The 18,991-nt window shown below is 40.1% G+C and overlaps 1 protein-coding gene across 2 annotated transcripts in view; it reads right to left on the bottom strand.

The window, feature by feature from the left end:
- Nucleotides 1-137: 137 nt before the first annotated feature.
- The window catches only part of dars1.L (aspartyl-tRNA synthetase 1 L homeolog), a 60,511-nt gene continuing 41,657 nt past the window's right edge, over nt 138-18,991 (bottom strand). Inside the window, exons 8-18 of one of the 2 annotated variants that reach the window (XM_018234306.2) lie at nt 16,449-16,529; nt 14,964-15,023; nt 8,552-8,663; nt 7,546-7,680; nt 6,932-7,079; nt 6,449-6,595; nt 4,987-5,029; nt 4,756-4,836; nt 3,374-3,485; nt 1,811-1,882; nt 138-570 (exon numbers count right to left, since the gene is read on the bottom strand). In XM_018234306.2, the coding sequence (XP_018089795.1) occupies nt 479-570; nt 1,811-1,882; nt 3,374-3,485; nt 4,756-4,836; nt 4,987-5,029; nt 6,449-6,595; nt 6,932-7,079; nt 7,546-7,680; nt 8,552-8,663; nt 14,964-15,023; nt 16,449-16,529 (1,083 nt within the window). In that variant the 3' untranslated portion in view covers nt 138-478. 2 annotated transcript variants of the gene reach the window in all.

Below are 18,991 nucleotides of genomic sequence, written 5' to 3' on the forward strand. Positions count from 1 at the left end.
GCTCAGAGATCAGCAAGAGTTGGACAAGACCAAAACAAAACATCTTTGGTCTCAGCATTTCCAAGTGAGATGGGGCATCCCCAGGGTCAAGATCCCACATTGTCTTGACTGAAAGCAGAAAGACCAATGCCAGAGTATATAGTAGAAGACTAACCTTTATTTAGTACCTTACTACACCAGGACACACTCTCCCAGCATTCTTTGCTTCCACTTAGTCAATCACAGTGTTATCATTGTTATTAAATGGCAGCCAAACTGTAAAACAGGGATTACAAATGTAACCTATTAAATGCCACTTTATAAAAAAAACTATCATTAGATTTAATGTGGAAACAGGTTCAACTCTGCTGCTAGGGGTGATGTTATGAGACAATACAGTGTCCTTAGTTGTGTGGCACTATAAGGCAATGGAGAGTGCATATTTCTTTTTCAAGTGCTGGCTGGTAGCATCCGACTTTTAACATGGCCCGAAGGACTCTTATGGGGTCAGTCTCTTAGGGTCACGAGGGAACATGGACGTCTGACGGACATTGTGCAGTCCCAAGTACAGCATGGTTACGCGTTCCAAACCTGTAACGTAAGCAATTGCTCAGTATTGTCATTGCAATTGTTATTGTATTGTCATCTACTGTTAAAAGTTCAGGTTAATAATGGGTAGAATATAATAATAACAATATTGCTAGTCTATCAAAATGGGCAATCCATTACCCCATTTATCAACAATTTCCAGACTAATGGATCCGTCAGTTCCAGAATGTGTTAAAGGGATTCTGTCATGATTTGTATGATGTTTTTATTTCTAAATTACACTGCAAATAATTCACTCTACAATATAAAATTACATTCCTGAACCAGCAAGTGTATTTTTTTTTTTATTTATAATATTGGTGTGTAGGCAGCCATCTCAGGTCATTTTGCAAGGTCATGTGCTTTCAGAAAGAGCCAGCACTTTAGGATGGAACTGCTTTCTGGCAGGCTGTTGTTTATCCTACTCAATGTAACTGCATGTGTCGCAGTGGGACCTGGATTTTACTATTGCGTGTTGTTCTTAGATCTACCAGGGAGCTGTTATCTTTTTTTGTTAAGGGGGCTGCTTTTTGTGACCTTCCCATTGTTCTGTTGTCAGGCTGCTTGGCGGGGGCAGGGAAGTGGGTGATATCACTCCAACTTGCAGTGCAGCAGTAAAGAGTGACTGAAGTTTATCAGAGCACAAGTCACATAACTGGGGGCATCTGGAAATGGACACTATGTCTAGCCCCATGTCAGATTTCAAAATTAAATATAAAAAAAAATGTTTGCTCTTTGAGAAATGGATTATAATGCAGAAGTCTTCAGGAAAAGTATCCATTTAAATACCATTATGCACAATGGGGGGGGGGGTGTTAGAAATTAGTGATGAACTCTAACACCCCCCTTAAATGGTAATCCCAGCTGCACATTGCAAGTGAGTGCAAGTGCCCCTAAATGTCAAAAGTGACCTAAGCCTTCATGAAGAGTGAGCACCATTTACTTCATGCCAAATGGTAGCGGGCCTTAATAGTGGCATGCTGTTTGCCTGGGGTCTTATAACTAGCTTCATTCTTAAGATACAGTCAGATCTGTGTCGTTATTAAACAGGAACCCTTTCATTACTACATGCCACAAAGCATATGGCTGCTAGGTTGGAACAGTGTGGCAGCTCAGCATTCTGTGAATAAAATAAGAAGGAACATATAATCCTTTTATTTTATAAAGACTATAAGGTTCTAGGCAGGAAATGTTTTATTTTCCCTAGCAAATACATGAGTGTAATATAGAGCAGGTCATTTACCTATGCCACCGCCGGCGTGAGGAGGAGCTCCAAAACGGAAAGAGTCTATATAAGCCTTAATTTTTTCCAAGTCTGTGAAAAGAAGAAACATAGGTAAAGACAAGTATGATGGTGGAACTGTGATGCTTTTAGTATGATGGTGGAACTGTGATACTTTATTCCCCAGGTAATTGCTTTTTTTTTTTTTTTTTTTTTTTTTAAACTAAACAGGGCACCAGCCTGGAGGAAATAAAAGTATTGAATTCACTGGGGATGTGTGCCAGTTACATGTGTTAACCTTGTAGGAAGTAATTGCTGCCACAAACCTATAATTGGATTACTATATTATTATAATGAGAAACAAATGAGAAACAAACTACTGATTTATTAGACAAAAGAAATGTAAATGTAAAATATTAGGCAACACCCAGTCAAACAGATCTCTAAATTTATTTTCCTAAGCTGGTGATGCTGTTCGGAGAAAACTCACTCACCTATGGAATAACTGTCTATGTGTCAACATTTTTCTTATCTTTCTACTGGTGTCCCAGGCATCCTTTGCACATAAGCCTTCTTGCACATGTGTAGTCAGTGCAATCATCAACTTGGGCCAGGGAGGATTTTGTGTTTTGAGGGGGCCCAGCCGTGTAGCACTTACTTGGAGCTCCCTGCTGTCAGAGAGCTGCAGACTTCAGAAGGGAAGGTGGGCTCTCGGGTGCCTGTATATTACTGCTCCTTTGTCAGTGAAGTTCAAGTTTCGTTAAAGCTGCATGGGGATTGGATAGGCTGGAGAAGAAGATCAAACTTCACCCATCCAATCCCTTTGCAGCTCTACTGGGCCTTTAACTTTAGTGACAAAGGAGCAGTATGGAAAGCTGTGTAGGAGCAAAAACATTCAAGCATCAGAGCTCCTGCCCTCCCTTCCCAAGTCTGCAGCTCCCTGACAGCATGGGGGTCCTGATAATGAAGTAAGTTAAGTGCAGCCCCTTAACCATATAAGTATCTTTATGAATAAATGCATTCCACCAGCATCAGCTTCAGTATATAATACTGACACAGGCAAATAAAACTGGACTCGCTTGCCTTTAAAGGTGTAATGTGCAGCAATTTCTGTAGCTCTTCATTTTGTGATATCACCCACTGTATCGGCCAGATACCAAGTGATTCTACAGAATATACATATTCACACCATTTGACACTAGAAGGATGAACTTGGCTCATGGTGTATTTCTCCACTGGTAAAATTAAACGTATTACTGAATGAGATTCTTTTTTCCAATCTGTATGTTCAGAAGCAAAAATCATCACTTTTTTTTTTTTTAATGGTATGGATTTTTTTTAAACAAATGTTTATTAGAAAAAGGTGGAGGCCCTAGTAATTTTGTTGTACGGGCCCAGGATTTCTGATGGCAGACTTGTGTGTAGCAGAGAAAACCTGTTAAGTTATACTCTACTGCACATGCAAAATCACTAAAGCAATAAGTAAAGGTAAGGAGGTTTTTCAACAGCCAGTGCAGTTTGGACTCCCTCCCCTGTGAAATAGACTTTACATGTCCCTTTAAAAAACGAGTTCCTTTTGCTTACCAATCCCATGGTGTGTGGCCCTTTCAGTGAGCAGCTGAGGATCATGGACTCTCTGGGCTCCCGACAAGATCTCCTCTCCTCTCATAAACATATCATATGAGTTGGAGTATTTCTATAGGCAGAAATTATTGTGTGTAGTGCAGTAAGATTAAAATAAGAGCAACAGGCTGGTATCTTCCAGGGATACTATCTGCATTTATTAAACTTCTGTTTAAAGAGGGTCTTCACCTACAGTTTTTGTATATTGAAAGAAAATTTAATTCTAAGAAATTTCCTAGTAAACATTCCTCATTCTCACTGGTTTTAAAATGTATACATGTAATTCTATTGAAAGCAGCATTTGTGTATCCCTCTCTCTGGTTCTGACTCTTAAATCAAAGAAGCAGAAGTCACTTCCCCTCCAGACCAGGTCAGCTGGCTTCTGTTGCCATGTGTCAGAACGCAATATTTGCAGTGCATAAAATATAAAGCGCCTTATACAGTTTTCAGCATTCTTTGAAGAAATGGGGGAAGAAAAAAGAAATATGTGCCTCCAGGCCCCTTCCCCACTCTAAAGTAATGGATTTTCATACAAGCCCATGGGACTGTGCACAAACACGGCACACAGTCCTACTGGCTTCAATGTGCAAATGATATCTATATGTGCGACATGGGGGTGGAGCAGGGATAGAGAGCAGTCGGTTGATGGAATCAGCTGGGAGATGCGCCTGGCCAAAACCGCCTGGGGAGAAAACTGGGTTTTTTAATAGCAATGTATATATATATTGGGACGTTGTTAAGAATGACATTTCCTTCACTTGTTTTTGAGTGGAGCTCCCCCGGCATACAACTATATAGTTACATGTACAGAATCAAAATCCAAGTCTCATTGAGAATTCTGCTTGCTAACAATAGTCTTGGGATTGAGAAAATGTAGTTGTTAGCAGTGTCTATATGAGTCTGATGGTTAATCTCTCTTATTTGCCAAGAAACTCAGCATAATATATATACATATGCAATATCTGTCAGAATCGCAGAATCAGTCAATCATACCTTCCAGGGAACTGAACAGAATAGCACACAGTATAGGGTTTAGATAGCAACCATGACCTTAGGGAAGCCCATGTGCTGGGCAGCTACAGATACATTTTTAATGGCCTCATCATATTTATTAATAGACAACACAGAAGGTGTTTTATCTGTATATGAGTGTCAGTCCAACGAATGCTTCTCCAGACATGATACAGCGCCTCAGGCTGGCCAAGGGGTTAGAATTAAATTCAACAAATCTTACCCCCACCTTTGGTCTCATAGTTTGAGGATTATTATTATTAATGTGGATTTATAAAGGGCTATTGTATGTCATAGTGCTGTGCAATAGATGTTACTCATAGTGCACTTACAGGGTTCTGTGGATCGGGCATGGTGTAGAAGGGTCGGACAGCCAGCGGGTACTTATCCAGGATGTAGAAATCAGTGTCATACTGAAAATAAAGGACGGAAAGAGCATTGTGTACAAGTTCTACACCATTGCAATAGGTCCCATTTACAGTCTCTAATTACATTATAATTACATTCTATATATTAGCACCAAGTAAGGCTATGCAATTCTACAGCAAATTAATAATTATCACCTTCTCTTTCACCAGGCGCCCCAGAAGCTTCTCATTTGGCGTGCTAGAAGAAAAATGGGGAAACAGCTGTAACTGGTGGCACAAATACTTCAGATCAATGAACTACCTGGGCACAACTCCATCTGTCGGAGTGTATGAAGATGGACCTTTCTTTTAGCTTTTTTAAACTCCAACTCTCAGCATTTACCAACACTTAAGAGCTAGAATATCTATAAACCCAGTATAAAAAGATGGGTCTATAATGGTAAGTCCATATGGGCTGCTCTCGTTCCCATGGTCATGCATGGGGCTAGTCTTTTGAAGAGGCTTTCTCCACTGCAAAGATCTGGATATGGGTAAGCATTTACAGCAGTTGAAAAAACACAATTTCCACCATAACTAAATCAGCTAACTTAATACTTCCCACAAAGATCAATACAGTTGGATAATGATTTACCTATCTTCTCAGGTTCAACCAAGTGAAGCCCCTTGCCTTTTGATAGGAAAGAGTACAGGTCAGGCACAGGTAGTACAAGGTATCAAAGCTCTATATTTTCACATAAATGGCTTCTTTGACCCCTCTTTTGAACCAATCCTCCTCCCTGTCCAGAATGTGAACTTGGCAGTCTTCAAACATGTATCCCTTCCTTTAGATGTAGGTGCACAGTGGAGTCCTGACCAGAGGAGCTGGCTCTTCTGTACTGCTGTGCAATTTCAAAAAACGGTCCGCACACACCAATGTTGCAGTCGGGGATTGTGCCCCTTTTATTAATGCCACCAACAATCAACGTTTCGGGGGGAACACAGCCTCCCTTCTTCAGGATCCTGAAGAAGGGAGGCTGTGTTCCCCCCGAAACGTTGATTGTTGGTGGCATTAATAAAAGGGGCACAATCCCCGACTGCAACATTGGTGTGTGCGGACCGTTTTTTGAAATTGCACAGCAGTAAGGAGACCGGGCTTGGTCAACGGAGAACCAGCACCACCACGCAGAATAGTGGAAGGAGGTGTGCGGTAATACAAGATTTCATTGCACTAGATTCTTCTGTACTGCACCATACATTTGTGTAACTGTTTAGTTTCTCCCACGTCTGAGCACTCCTCACTGCACTACATACGCAATGTTACTCCGCTTATGTTTTGGTATTGAGTTTTTTGGATGAACCATTTGTTGTCTCAGTGTATTGCTGGGTTTAAAGCAGACTGAGGTGCGTTGTTTAAGTAAGATTCCAGGGTATATAACCATATAAAGAAAAAAGAAAATACAGCAAGTCCAGCTGATTTGACATTACTATAGATATACCATGACCTGGATGAATGAGAACCTTCACACACATAAAAACCTTATCTTTTCGTGTTACTTGGCTTTCAACATAACATGTTTCAGCTGAGACTAGATTTGTATGTCCCTACAAATTTATTCTAGAAAGGTAGGTCTAGAGGGACCCTTGGTTCCAGAAGAATCAGCTAACAGCATATAGGTACCTGAGATCTTCTTCATCTCCCATCTCCACACCTGCTTCCCGCAGCATGGCAACACCTTCAGTGTACTCCAGACGCAGGGTCGGCTCAAGGAATTTGAATGGCTCACATGGGAACTGTTTGCACACTGTCTGAATCTCTGTCTGGAACCTTGAAATCACAAGAGAAAGGAATAAGCAGAGGGCAAAGTTAATTTTCTTCTGTCGTTATGGTTGTAGAAAAGGCAATATATAATGACAATAATCTCATGTTAGTGAACTTCTTGGTCACTAGAGGGCAATACAAGAATTATATGCGGAAATGCATGTATTTACTATATGTGGATGCACCGTGTGATTATTCCATGCGCAAAATGACACTAATCTGAGGCACAGTGGTAACCCCAAAAATTATTTTGGCAGTAGAATAAATGATGTTAGTTACAGCCTCCTCATTCCATGTTTTATAGAACTGAACTACAGCTTCCACCTCAGAGCTTCACCTTACCTTTCTTGTAGCCCTTTGAAAATCTGGACCATGGTGTCTGCGATCTCATCCACGACCTCATGGTAGTGATAATTAAATGCCATTTCTATATCCAGACCAACAAACTCGGTCAGGTGCCGATGGGTGTTTGAGTCTTCAGCACGGAATACTGGGGATGAGGCGGGGGGGGGGGGAGATAAATGATCCAATCAGTGACAGAGACAAGGAAATCACATCTATTTATAAATAAAGCTGTGTAATACTATTAAATCCTTACGGTAAGAAATATTGTAATATTATATATATTGCATTGTAAAGTTCCATCAATTAATATATCTTTTTTTTACCATTATTGCTTCAAGTTTCAGTTATACCATTTCATGGATACAGATAGAATGTTAGTAGTAGGGATGTAACTGTAAAAAATAGGAGTTAGTGCAAACGTGTCCTGACTGAGAAGAAAAAGAAAGGTAGAACAGGTAAGCTTTGACCAGTAGAGGGAGCTCTTGTTCTACCAAACAGTCTTGCATTGCTTTGTTCATGCAAAGTGGGTATTCCCCAGCATGCTCCAGGGTCTAATGAAAATGGAGCCAGCTAAATCACAAGTGTATTTAATGCCCATTAGTCTCACTTACCTGGCCCAATGCAGAAGACTTTCTCAAAGTCAGCACAAATGCACATCTGCTTGTACAGCTGGGGTGACTGTGCCAGGTAGGCGCTGGTTTTAAAGTAGGAAACAGTGAAAACATTGGCGCCTCCTTCACTGGCAGCTAAAAAGGCAAAAAATACATATTTATTCTAGGTTTGTTTCTAAAACTTCTGTGTAAACAGAGTATAGACTGTGGCATTGGCTTGAAAGTAAAATATCAGTTTACATTTTTAAGCGACTCATCATAAAAGGCAACAAGGACACTGTCCAATCATCAATTATGGAGCTGAGTGTTTGGGGTACCTAAATATATATTGCTCCTCCCGTGTGCTATTAAAATAAATGGATTTCTATTTCTTTCTGCAATTATTTTTTGGCGGGGAAGTTTCAATTATCTGCACTTTCAGATGTTCCCTATTCATGTCAATAAGAGACAAAGGTCTTAAATTAGTGAATAATATCAGTAGGCTGGAAATCATCACAAGCCATCACAAATCTAATTGTGCAGTGGTGACTACAATGTGGTCTGACCTTTAGGGGCCTGAAGCAGCGAGTAGGAGAGGTGGCAGCCTGAAGAGCTGTACGAGATTTGCTGTAGACACACTAGAAACTAGTGATGTGCGGGCTGGCCCGATACCCACGGGACCTGCGATCAGTCGGGTTCGGGCCGACCTTGCAACCGCATTTGCGGGTGGTCTTATTCCTGCTCTCCCCGCCTGCCACCTTACAATGCCGGCTTCTGCTTTTATAGCCGTGCGCCTGTTCGCCACCACCCGTTTTGTGACCTCATGGGCGGGTCGGCGCAGGTCTATAAAAAAAAACAAACCTCGGAAGTCGGGCTCTGGCGCGTGGGTTTGATTTGTATATGGTCATGGAACTCCGTGGTAACTTATAATATCCTTATATTTTACAAGAGGGGGTACTTTATTCACTATATATAAGGACTGGGGGCAGAGAGTCTGAACAGCCCCTGCTATAAGACATGCACATACCAGAGATGATTTTTGGGGTCTGGATCTCCACAAAGCCTTTCTTAGTAAGGGTCTCTCTGAAGAGCTGACAGATCCCAGACTGGAGACCGAACACGGAGTGGCTGGTGGAAGTCTGTGCATAGAAAGTATATATATATAATTATAATTAGTCATGAGCACAAATGAAATACCATTATTCAAAAGTCACAATGGTACAATAGGTCCTGCATGTAAACTGAATTATCCACTGTACCTGCCAAGCACTTTCTTAGAAGGAATTCATTGGTGCCCAGAGTGGCCTGAGCTTGGGTTATATACAATAATAAAAAGGAGGTTTAAGTCAGTTTAAATGTGGACCTTGCAACACAAACCTATAGTATAAATCGGTAATCCTCTCACCCAGTGTTTGGCTTAGAATTTTCAATTAACGGAGATAACAGTGGAGGCAGGGGAGTAAATTTAAAGCAAGCTGACCCTGCGACTGTTGGGGGAGGCCTGGAATGCAAAAGGGGGACCCTGTGGGACACTGACCAATGATTGGTTTGATTTTGCCTCTGGCCCGGGTGCTATTACCACAGATTCCTGTTTCAGTATCGCACTGACATGTCTCACTGCCTTGCTTTGTGTCTAGCATCTGATAATGCTGCTGCATAGCCTGACCTCTATCATGTCTGCTGCCTGCACTGACTCTGCACACAATTTATTGACCTCTGTTAGGGAAACATAATCAAAGAAGAAAAATGTGCCCCGGTGTTTAATATTGCTTTAAAACCCCTGTCCATTAAACCCTAGTTGCTCTTGGCTACTAGACCTGAAGCAAATGTTGCATTTAATCCTGCTCCTTACTTCCTCCTTCTGATGAGATCAATAAGTTCAGAGAAATAGAGGTTTAATAGTAAATAAGTACCAAGGAATAGGGGTTGTTGACATTCTGTTGCCTGAAACACAGCTGAACTCTGCAGAGGTCATATCTAAGCAGAGAGCTGGTCACACGTATACTTGCAAGACAATTTTTTCCAGACACAGTACGTCAGTAACTGTTTACTTCCCCTTTTTTCTCTTAGTTGGGGCTTCTCACTTCTAAAGGCAACCAATGTATTGGCTTCAATTTTAGCAAAACAAATGATGCATGTTTCTGAATTTATGACAGAACTAACAAAAACAATCAGAAAAGGTGTCCTATTAAGCTGCATTTAAAGAGGCAGAAAATGCCTGGTAATCATGAAAAATCTATGTTTTACTTTAATTCTTAAGTAGAATTAGGGAAACAAGCTTCTCCATGCTTGGTTCTTGTAAGGTAGAATAATTAGCTTCCCATAAAACAATCACCTCTGTTCTCCCTTTGTGAGTTACCCGAGCTTAAAATATACTGTATTTATACATTATAAAATTCATAAACTGATACAAGGAAATAGTTCAGATTCACATTACACACAGGATATAAATGAGTGCATTCTGCATCAGAAATTATTAATAATTAGGTCTATGACAGATGTAACTTCACTTTCTGCTGTTAGATCATTACGGACAACCCACTTAGCTTCTCAGCAGCAGCTTGAGCACACTGAGCATGTGCAGTGCCACTGACGCACAAAAACATGGAGAACTGCTGGGGACAATTCTAAAGGCCTTGATCATTACAGTTCTTGGGCTGTTGAAACTCTGGGCTAGTGAATTAATGTCAGTATATAAAATACAGCATTTCCAGCTATAATTTTATTATATTTTAGGTCTCCTTTAAAGCACACTTAAGTAAATACCTACAAGTTATTTACTCCAAGGAAACAAATTGTACAAGTGTCGAGAGCTCTGTTGGTGGGGTGCAACACTGGTTTTTCATTAGAAAAGCCACAGTTAAGGCTTCCCCCAGTAGTTGTCAATAGTTGGCTATGTAGCCTGGGTTGGCAGTCAAATTCTGATCAGAAGGGCAGCCTGGCCATGTAGTGAAAGCTACACACATTGCATAACTTACGTATGACATAACTACCTTATATTCAAACTTACACAATTTATATGTACTTCTGTAAAAACTTTAGTGACTTGCCTAGAAACTTTCATATCAACAGATCAACATTTAGGGGCAAGCCGGAAACCTTAAAGCTAGGGCAAACTCCACTGACTCCCACTGAGCTATTAGTACATTATATGAACAGCTTATTATAAAGTAACATCCACTGATTTTCCATATCAAGCAATAAAAAAACAAGGCAGTGTGGCATGGGCAGGCAGGAGCATAGAGTTAAGCCACTGACCCCAACTGAACTGACTGACCTATAAGAACATTAATTCTCATACAATTATCTCATACATTAACTTTTGCAGCAGTTCCTATTAATTGGGCCCCACCATAAGATTATTGGGCCCCTAAATGTATATGTATGTATATATGTGTATATATGTGTGTGTATATATATATATATATATATATATATATATATATATATATATATATATATATATATATATATATATATATATATATATATATATATATATATATATATATATATATATATATATATATGTGTGTATATAAGCAGCTGCTTATCAGTCCCAAGTGGCCTTCTATAGTTCCTGGGCCCCCGGCAGCTGAGGGCCTGTCTCCTCTATTGTTACACCTCTGCATTTCAGTAAAATGATTGGTCAGTTGTATCATAGATAAATCATACAACCATCATTCTTTTAGGTGGATAAGAATAAGGTAATTACTGTGAGGGTCCAATATGGAGCATCAGGACTTTTGAAATTTTAATATATATATGCAAAAGTCAATCTTCTATAAGCTTTATGGGGCACTAAAATGTTTTGTTATGGTGCCCTGTAACCTCCAGTTATGCCACTAAATAGAATATTAACGAACAATATAGGCCTTATTTTCACTTTATACCTCACATATTACATATAACTGATTAAATATTTCTTGTTTGGAAATGGCAATAAAAAAAGGGGAAAAAATAATTTCACTAAGAAACAACATTTCAGTCTGAAAAGGGTAATGCGGCTAATAAATGGTTTAGGAGGGGAAGTGTACTGAAGGTTGTGGTTCACCATCAGCTAGACTTTCAAATGGAAACCTTGGTAGGAAGAAGGCCATTAGGTTAAAGGTATTGAATGACTGTATCAATAGACAGAAGATGAGGATGAGAATAGAAATAGCAGGCTTGCTTATTTTTTCATCGAACCACAGTTAAAATGAGCCGGTGCTTTTAAGCCATTCCCATAGCTATATAGGAAACTGTGAATTAAACAAAGTTGATGATGATGATAGTAGCCTCCCTAACATAGCCCTGCTCCTGCTAAAGAACCCACAGCTGGGAAGAATAAATCTGAATTAGTAGTGAAAATCATCCAAAAACGTCAAAACGATTAACCTCCCTTGCGTTCAAATGGCTCCTAATTCCTCTTTTCCTGTGACCTTCTTACCCTCGCCCATACACACACATATGCACTTAGCAGCTACTCCTTCACCTTTGCTCACAATGAGAGGAAAAGGGGCTTCAAGCTTACAGTGGTTCTCGCTTTTGAGCAATGTTCTCAGAGGAAGTGACTGAAATAAGCTGAATTTATTGCAGATACAATACATGAAAAAATGGCAAAAACAAACCAAGAGATTTGTGTATTTTGGCTTCCTCTGGGCATGCATTGGTGGGGTGTGTGTGTGTGGGGGGGCACTTAGCAGATGTATGCAGTGGAGCATAACAATGAATGAGGAGAAATACACATTTATGGGGCAGCACGTGCACACAACAAGTGTTTTCATTCCTGTTTACGTAGGTACCTGGCAAAGACAACAACACCCGTTCAGCTAAGATCTCACGGGTGTCGGATCAAAGAATTTTCTTTGATTTAGCAGCTGCAAAGACATTTTTTGTTAGAAGAATACAATAAGCATAAGGAGTTGAAAGAGCTGAAGAGTTTCCTTTGCCTTGCATTAGCGATAAACTAGGGAGAGTTCAAAGACAAACAACTGTAGCCAGTTTGTAGCTATTGGCACTGAGTAACTCAATCCAGATTCATGTTCGAAGGCTAAGGGGGCCGAACATTTGCAAGTGACTTGTTCTTACAAGAAAATCTCTCTACCATCTGATAAGGAATTGTACAGATGTTTGTTAGGTGCAGCAACATATAAAAGAAATATAAATATAGAGGAAATATAGGGTGTCCTCTGTCTTCTGCACTATTTGCACTGGCCATGGAAACATTCCCAGATACTAAAGTTAGATACCCTGGTTAAAGGGATTCTGTCATGATATTAATGGTATTGGTTGTATTACTAAATAACACTGTGTACATTGCATATAAATAATTCAGCCATTTCAAATTTTATTCTTCAACCAATTAATGTATTTTTTTAGCTGGAGTATTGGTTTGTAGGCAACCATCTCAGGTCATTTTACCTGGTCATGTGCTTTTAGAAAGAGCCAGCACTTCACAATGGAACTGCTTTCAGATAAGCTATTGTTTTTCCTGCTCAATGTATGTAGGTGGGGCATGGGAGAATTTCTAGCAATGCAGATGTCAGGGAGCTGTTCTCTGGTTACATGCCCATTATTCTGCTGTTGGGCTGTTGGGGGAAAGGGAGGGGGTGATATAACTCCAACTTACAGTGTAGCAGTAAATAGTGGAAAAGAATAAAGAGCTTTCAGAGCAAAAGTCACATGACTGGGGGCACCTGTCCATGGCCCATGTCAGATTTCAAAATTAAATATAGAGATATTTATTATTTTGAAAAACAAATTTCAGTGCAGGATTTGGCTGGAGGAGCGCAATTAACCAATGCATTTTGTAAAAAAAACAAAACATTTTCCCATGACAGAATTCCTTTAACATGGTATATATATATATATAGGATATCTACTGTTGGTGATAGTTTGGGGCAAATACCAGGGTGTAGATAAAATCATTCTGTTTCTGTTCAGAATGCACCGCTGACAACAATTCTCTGTATACAATCCCTCAACCGGTTCTATTCATGAGCAAACAGAACAACCTAGACTACCAGTCATCAGTTTACAAAGCAAATAATTAAGTGGCACTGAATCAAAACCCTGGCAAATTCTAATTAAGTTATATAAAGGGTCCCCGAACTTTTTTACCCATAAGACACATTTAAATGTAAACAAGTTGGGGGAGCAACACAAGCATGAAACATGTTCCTGGGAGGGGTACCAAACAGGTCTGTGATTGGCTATTTGTTGTCCCTTAAGTGGACTGGCAGCCTACAGGAAACTCTGTTTGGCAGTACACCTGGCCTTTATGCCACCAAAACCTTCCTCCAAGCCAGGAATTAAAAAATAAGCCCTGCTTTGAGGCCATTGGGAGCATCATCCAAGGGATTGGTGAGCAATTAGTTGGGGACCACTGGGCTACATCTACTGCAACAGAAAAGTTCCTACTTACAACATCATAAACCAGAAATAATCATTTCGTTAAAATTGAACTAAGCTCACCATGCACATGTGGGTGTATCCCATCAGCCCTAGCTTATGTTCAGCTTGTGTAAATGTTTAACTTCCATGTCCTGGGTCTGCCCCTGACAATTCTTTTGTGCTAAGATTTCTGTATTACTACACTGTAACAGTGGCTCCTCTGTTGTATACACAGAGGAAGACACATCATTAGGTGCATGTGCTTTTTGCCAAGTAACCATTTGTAATCAGTACTTTCAACCAAAATATGCATACTGTTAATAAAGGCCTGTGGGATTGGCCACTGCAAGTGATGCGATCAATTCCTGCTGTTTCACAGAACTTTATAGAGAAATTTTCGTAAGGGCTCCCATTGTGCTTGTTTGTGCATATACACAAAAGGCAGTTTTATAAGAAGCAAATGAACCAGCCTGTATGTTGCAGAGTTATGTTAGGTTATGGAAAAGGAAAAAACTAATAACAAATAGTCAACATTTTTATGCTGAAATTGCATTTGTGATAGAAAAAAAAATATTGCTTATTGAATGCTGACAAAATATTGCGGAAGTTCAATTTGGGGGAATGCAATTATAAGCCTTGTGACCAGGGCACCAAGTCTATGAACTTAGAAATGACTAAGCAGTAACTTTTTGAAACTGAATCCACGAGGTTTACAACACACGTGTTGTTTTCTTAGTCACCTGCACTTGACTATAATGGAAATCAACCAGACACTAACATTATAGTCACTGAGAGAGGCATGTCCAGGTTCGGGTTCTGCCTACATAGGGTCCTATTCGTATCCAATTGTTGGCCTGTTGGGCAATCAGATCAGAACCACTTGTTTTGCAAACTCTTTTGGATGTCTCTGTGTATGGCCAGCATACACGTGCTGAGCTCCTTAGTGTGTATAGGGTATAACGCCCGGGTGGTGTTTATGTTGTTTAACACTGGTAGAGATTCCTGTTTGTTAGTAGGCAAATACAAAGAATAATTTTATTTTTGAGCACACAAGCAATACTTACTCTTAAATCAATGACTCTATTGTCCAGTCTGGTATCCTGGTTTACAGTCGCTCTTCCTTCCTAGAGAAAAGGAAACAAACAATGAGACTTTCCACGTCACAAAGAGTCGCATAATTCTGCACTCTCTGTACTTTGCACTGTCCCGTTGCTCTGCCATATAAACAGTGTTCTTACCCCATGCACTGATTTAAAGGGCCACCATCACTTAGAAGAGCTCCAGTTGGCCAGGTTTTGCTAAACTACAAGTCTCAGAATTACAAAATTGCAGCTGGCAAGTGGAGAGGAGGATTGTTGGGAGCTTTAGGACTGCAACCGAAGATCTCACACTCTGATGAGAGACAAGATACAACTATTTCCCCTTTAAGGAAACTATTAGGATTCCCTATAGTAGAAGCCTCTTAATAAAATCTGTTGAGCATTTCTGTACACTGAACCATTTGTAGCTTAGGGATGATACAATGTTATAAATAGGCAGTGGTTTTATACCCAGGTGTGCCACTTGTGGGACTGAAACCAGCAACTACAGCTGTGTGACAGTTTGTTTACAAACTGCCATTGCATGTCGCTTCCATGCCTACGAAAGAAAGAAAACGAAAGAAATCTCAGCACGTTTATGTAAATCGACACGAGTGAAGAAGCAAAAGGTGCACAGTTTTCTTTGTGCAGACTGATACAGAGAGATCAAGGGGGATTGGTTCTGAAGAAGTTCAATCACAAGTTATATACGGTGCAGGGCAATTCACGGAACCTTATCGGTGTTTCACAATATGGACACACAGGCTGCTCTCACTCTTCAGCATTTCTTATTGATGGCAGTGCAGATGCTTAGCTGGCCAACATTTTCTGCTCAGGTGACTGACACCTGAAACAATGTAGCAGAACAGAGCAGTAGCTGTTTAACAGACCTGATGGAGAACTGCCTTGTGCTAAATTGTTTCAAGAGTCAGAACCAGAGAACAGATATTGTTTTCAATAGCAGTAACATTTACAAGATAAATTGAGTTTATGCAAATTAGAAAATCACATTTTGAAAAATGCAACAGTTGGGTTTCCCGTTTATCAGTATGGTTTGTTCCATTCTTGTTACACAAACACTTTTACCAGGGAGAAGCATAAACAATGGAAACTCAGGGTATAAGTGATATTGCTTCGGGCCACACAGTCCCAGAGACACGGCTGGAATTCTCAAGTCATAAATCACTAGAGCCTTGTGCTACTTTCTGACACACAGGATAAAAGAAAGCAGCAGTTACACGGCAACCAGGAAATACACTACTGTACAATAAACTAAAACATTAAATCCTCATTTCCCCCCAAACCACTTTAATCAGAACAAAATGTTGTTTTTGTGCCAGGAGACAACGTGCACCCTTGTTTATTCTATCCTTTTACTGTATATTTTATTGCTTGTGCTAATGCAACTGGATACACTTTTTGTACACAGGAGAGTAAAATCCGGGCGCCTGATGTAAATAAAACCATCACCTCTTCTCCTTCCGTTTCAGGGCGCACGGCATCTTCAAGCTGGAGGGGCAAGCGAGGCTCAGCGGCACTGATCACATAGATCTGAAAGGTAAAATAGAAACAGAATTATTATACAATAATATCAGAAACCCAGTCAGGAACAGCAGAGACTGTTAGTTAAGCAAGCACATACCTGTCTTATATAAATCGCACGGGGTAAAGCATAGTGGACTGGAAGATACCAGCACTGAAGGTTAGATCAGTGGCATAAGTATAACACAGCAGATACTGGGACTGCATTGGGAGCCAGTACGCACCCAAGGTAGAAGGATAAAATGTAACATGATGTGGAGGGGGCCTTATGATGTCACATTATCACACATTATGATGTGGTGGGCAGTTTAATGGACAAGAGGAGGCAATTTTAGACACCCTGCCACCATGCAATAAACAACAGAAGGCAAACCATTGATCAATCTATGCAAGAGTGGAGATCTTGGGGTTAGGATGGAAATGATCTTTTAAGGGGTTGTTCAGCTTTAAATTAACTTTTAGTATGATGTAGAGAGTGATATTTTGAGACGATTTGCAATTGGTTTTCATTTTTCATTATTTGTGGTTTTTGAGTTATTTAGCAGCTCTCCAGTTTGCCATTTCAGCAATCTGGCTACTAGGGTCCAAATTGTCTGAGTAACCATGCATTGATTTGAATAAGAGACTGGAATATGAATAGGAGAGGGGGCTGAGAAGAAAGGAGTAATAAAAAGAATCAATGACTATAAATTTGTAGCCTTCAAGAGCATTTGTTTTAGATGGGGTCAGTGACTCACATTTGAAAGCTGGAAAGAGTCAGAAGAAAAAGGCAAATTATTGAAAAACTATAAAAAAACAATGAAGATCAATTGATAAGTTGCTTCAATTGGCCATTCTAGAACATACTAAAATTAACTTAACGTTGATCCACCCCTTTAAATAAGTCATTTTACACCTATGTTGTCATTTAATCTTCTAAATACCACCTTACTACCATAAATGCTGTGCCCCTCAAAGGAATATGGCCACTGTGCCACCACGTGTGCCTTAGATGCCCAACCTATCCATATTCTTGACTACGGTATTCCATATTCTTGACTATGGGTATTCCAGCGCACTACCTAAGCAAGTATTCCATGGTGCTTCTATCTGCTAAGACAACAATTGCTCAGAGAAGTGAGGAGAGCTTACCAGATGCTGAGTTCTGCTGCAAAGTGCTTTATTTCTGTCTACATACATGTGTATGTAGTAAATAATAAAAAAAAAGCCCCATGCAGCAGCAATCTGCATTTGGTATGCTCTCTCTTCTTAATTCTATCCATATTCTTGTGTACTTGCAGCTAAAGTGGCAAACAACACGTGTGTAAGTGTGTAACAATCAATGCCAAATACAGTGGTGTGAAAAACTATTTGCCCCCTTCCTGATTTCTTATTCTTTTGCATGTTTGTCACACTTAAATGTTTCTGCTCATCAAAAACCGTTAACTATTAGTCAAAGATAACATAATTGAACACAAAATGCAGTTTTTAAATGAAGGTTTACATTATTAAGGGAGAAAAAAAACTCCAAATCTACATGGGCCTGTGTGAAAAAGTGATTGCCCCCCTTGTTAAAAAATAACTTAACTGTGGTTTATCACACCTGAGTTCAATTTCAAAGGTTATAAAGCCATTTCTAAAGCTTTGGGACTCCAGCGAACCACAGTGAGAGCCATTATCCACAAATGGCAAAAACATGGAACAGTGGTGAACCTTCCCAGGAGTGGCAGGCCGACCTAAATTACCCCAAGAGCACAGAGACAACTCATCCGAGAGGCCACAAAAGACCCCAGGACAACATCTAAAGAACTGCAGGCCTCACTTGCCTCAATTAAGGTCAGTGTTCACGACTCCACCATAAGAAAGAGACTGGGCAAAAACGGCCTGCATGGCAGATTTCCAAGGCGCAAACCACTTTTAAGCAAAAAGAACATTAAGGCTCGTCTCAATTTTGCTAAAAATCATCTCAATGATTGCCAAGACTTTTGGGAAAATACCTTGTGGACCGACGAGACAAAAGTTGAACTTTTTGGAAGGTGCGCGTCCCGTTACATCTGGCGTAAAAGTAACACAGCATTTCAGAAAAAGAACATCATACCAACAGTGAAATATGGTGGTGGTAGTGTGATGGTCTGGGGTTGTTTTGCTGCTTCAGGACCTGGAAGACTTGCTGTGATAGATGGAACCATGAATTCTACTGTCTACCAAAAAATCCTGAAGGAGAATGTCCGGCCATCTGTTCGTCAACTCAAGCTGAAGCGATCTTGGGTGCTGCAGCAGGACAATGACCCAAAACACACCAGCAAATCCACCTCTGAATGGCTGAAGAAAAACAAAATGAAGACTTTGGAGTGGCCTAGTCAAAGTCCTGACCTGAATCCTATTGAGATGTTGTGGCATGACCTTAAAAAGGCGGTTCATGCTAGAAAACCCTCAAATAAAGCTGAATTACAACAATTCTGCAAAGATGAGTGGGCCAAAATTCATCCAGA

This window comes from Xenopus laevis, chromosome 9_10L, assembly GCF_017654675.1.
Source record: "Xenopus laevis strain J_2021 chromosome 9_10L, Xenopus_laevis_v10.1, whole genome shotgun sequence".
NCBI classification, from domain to species: Eukaryota; Metazoa; Chordata; class Amphibia; order Anura; family Pipidae; genus Xenopus; species Xenopus laevis.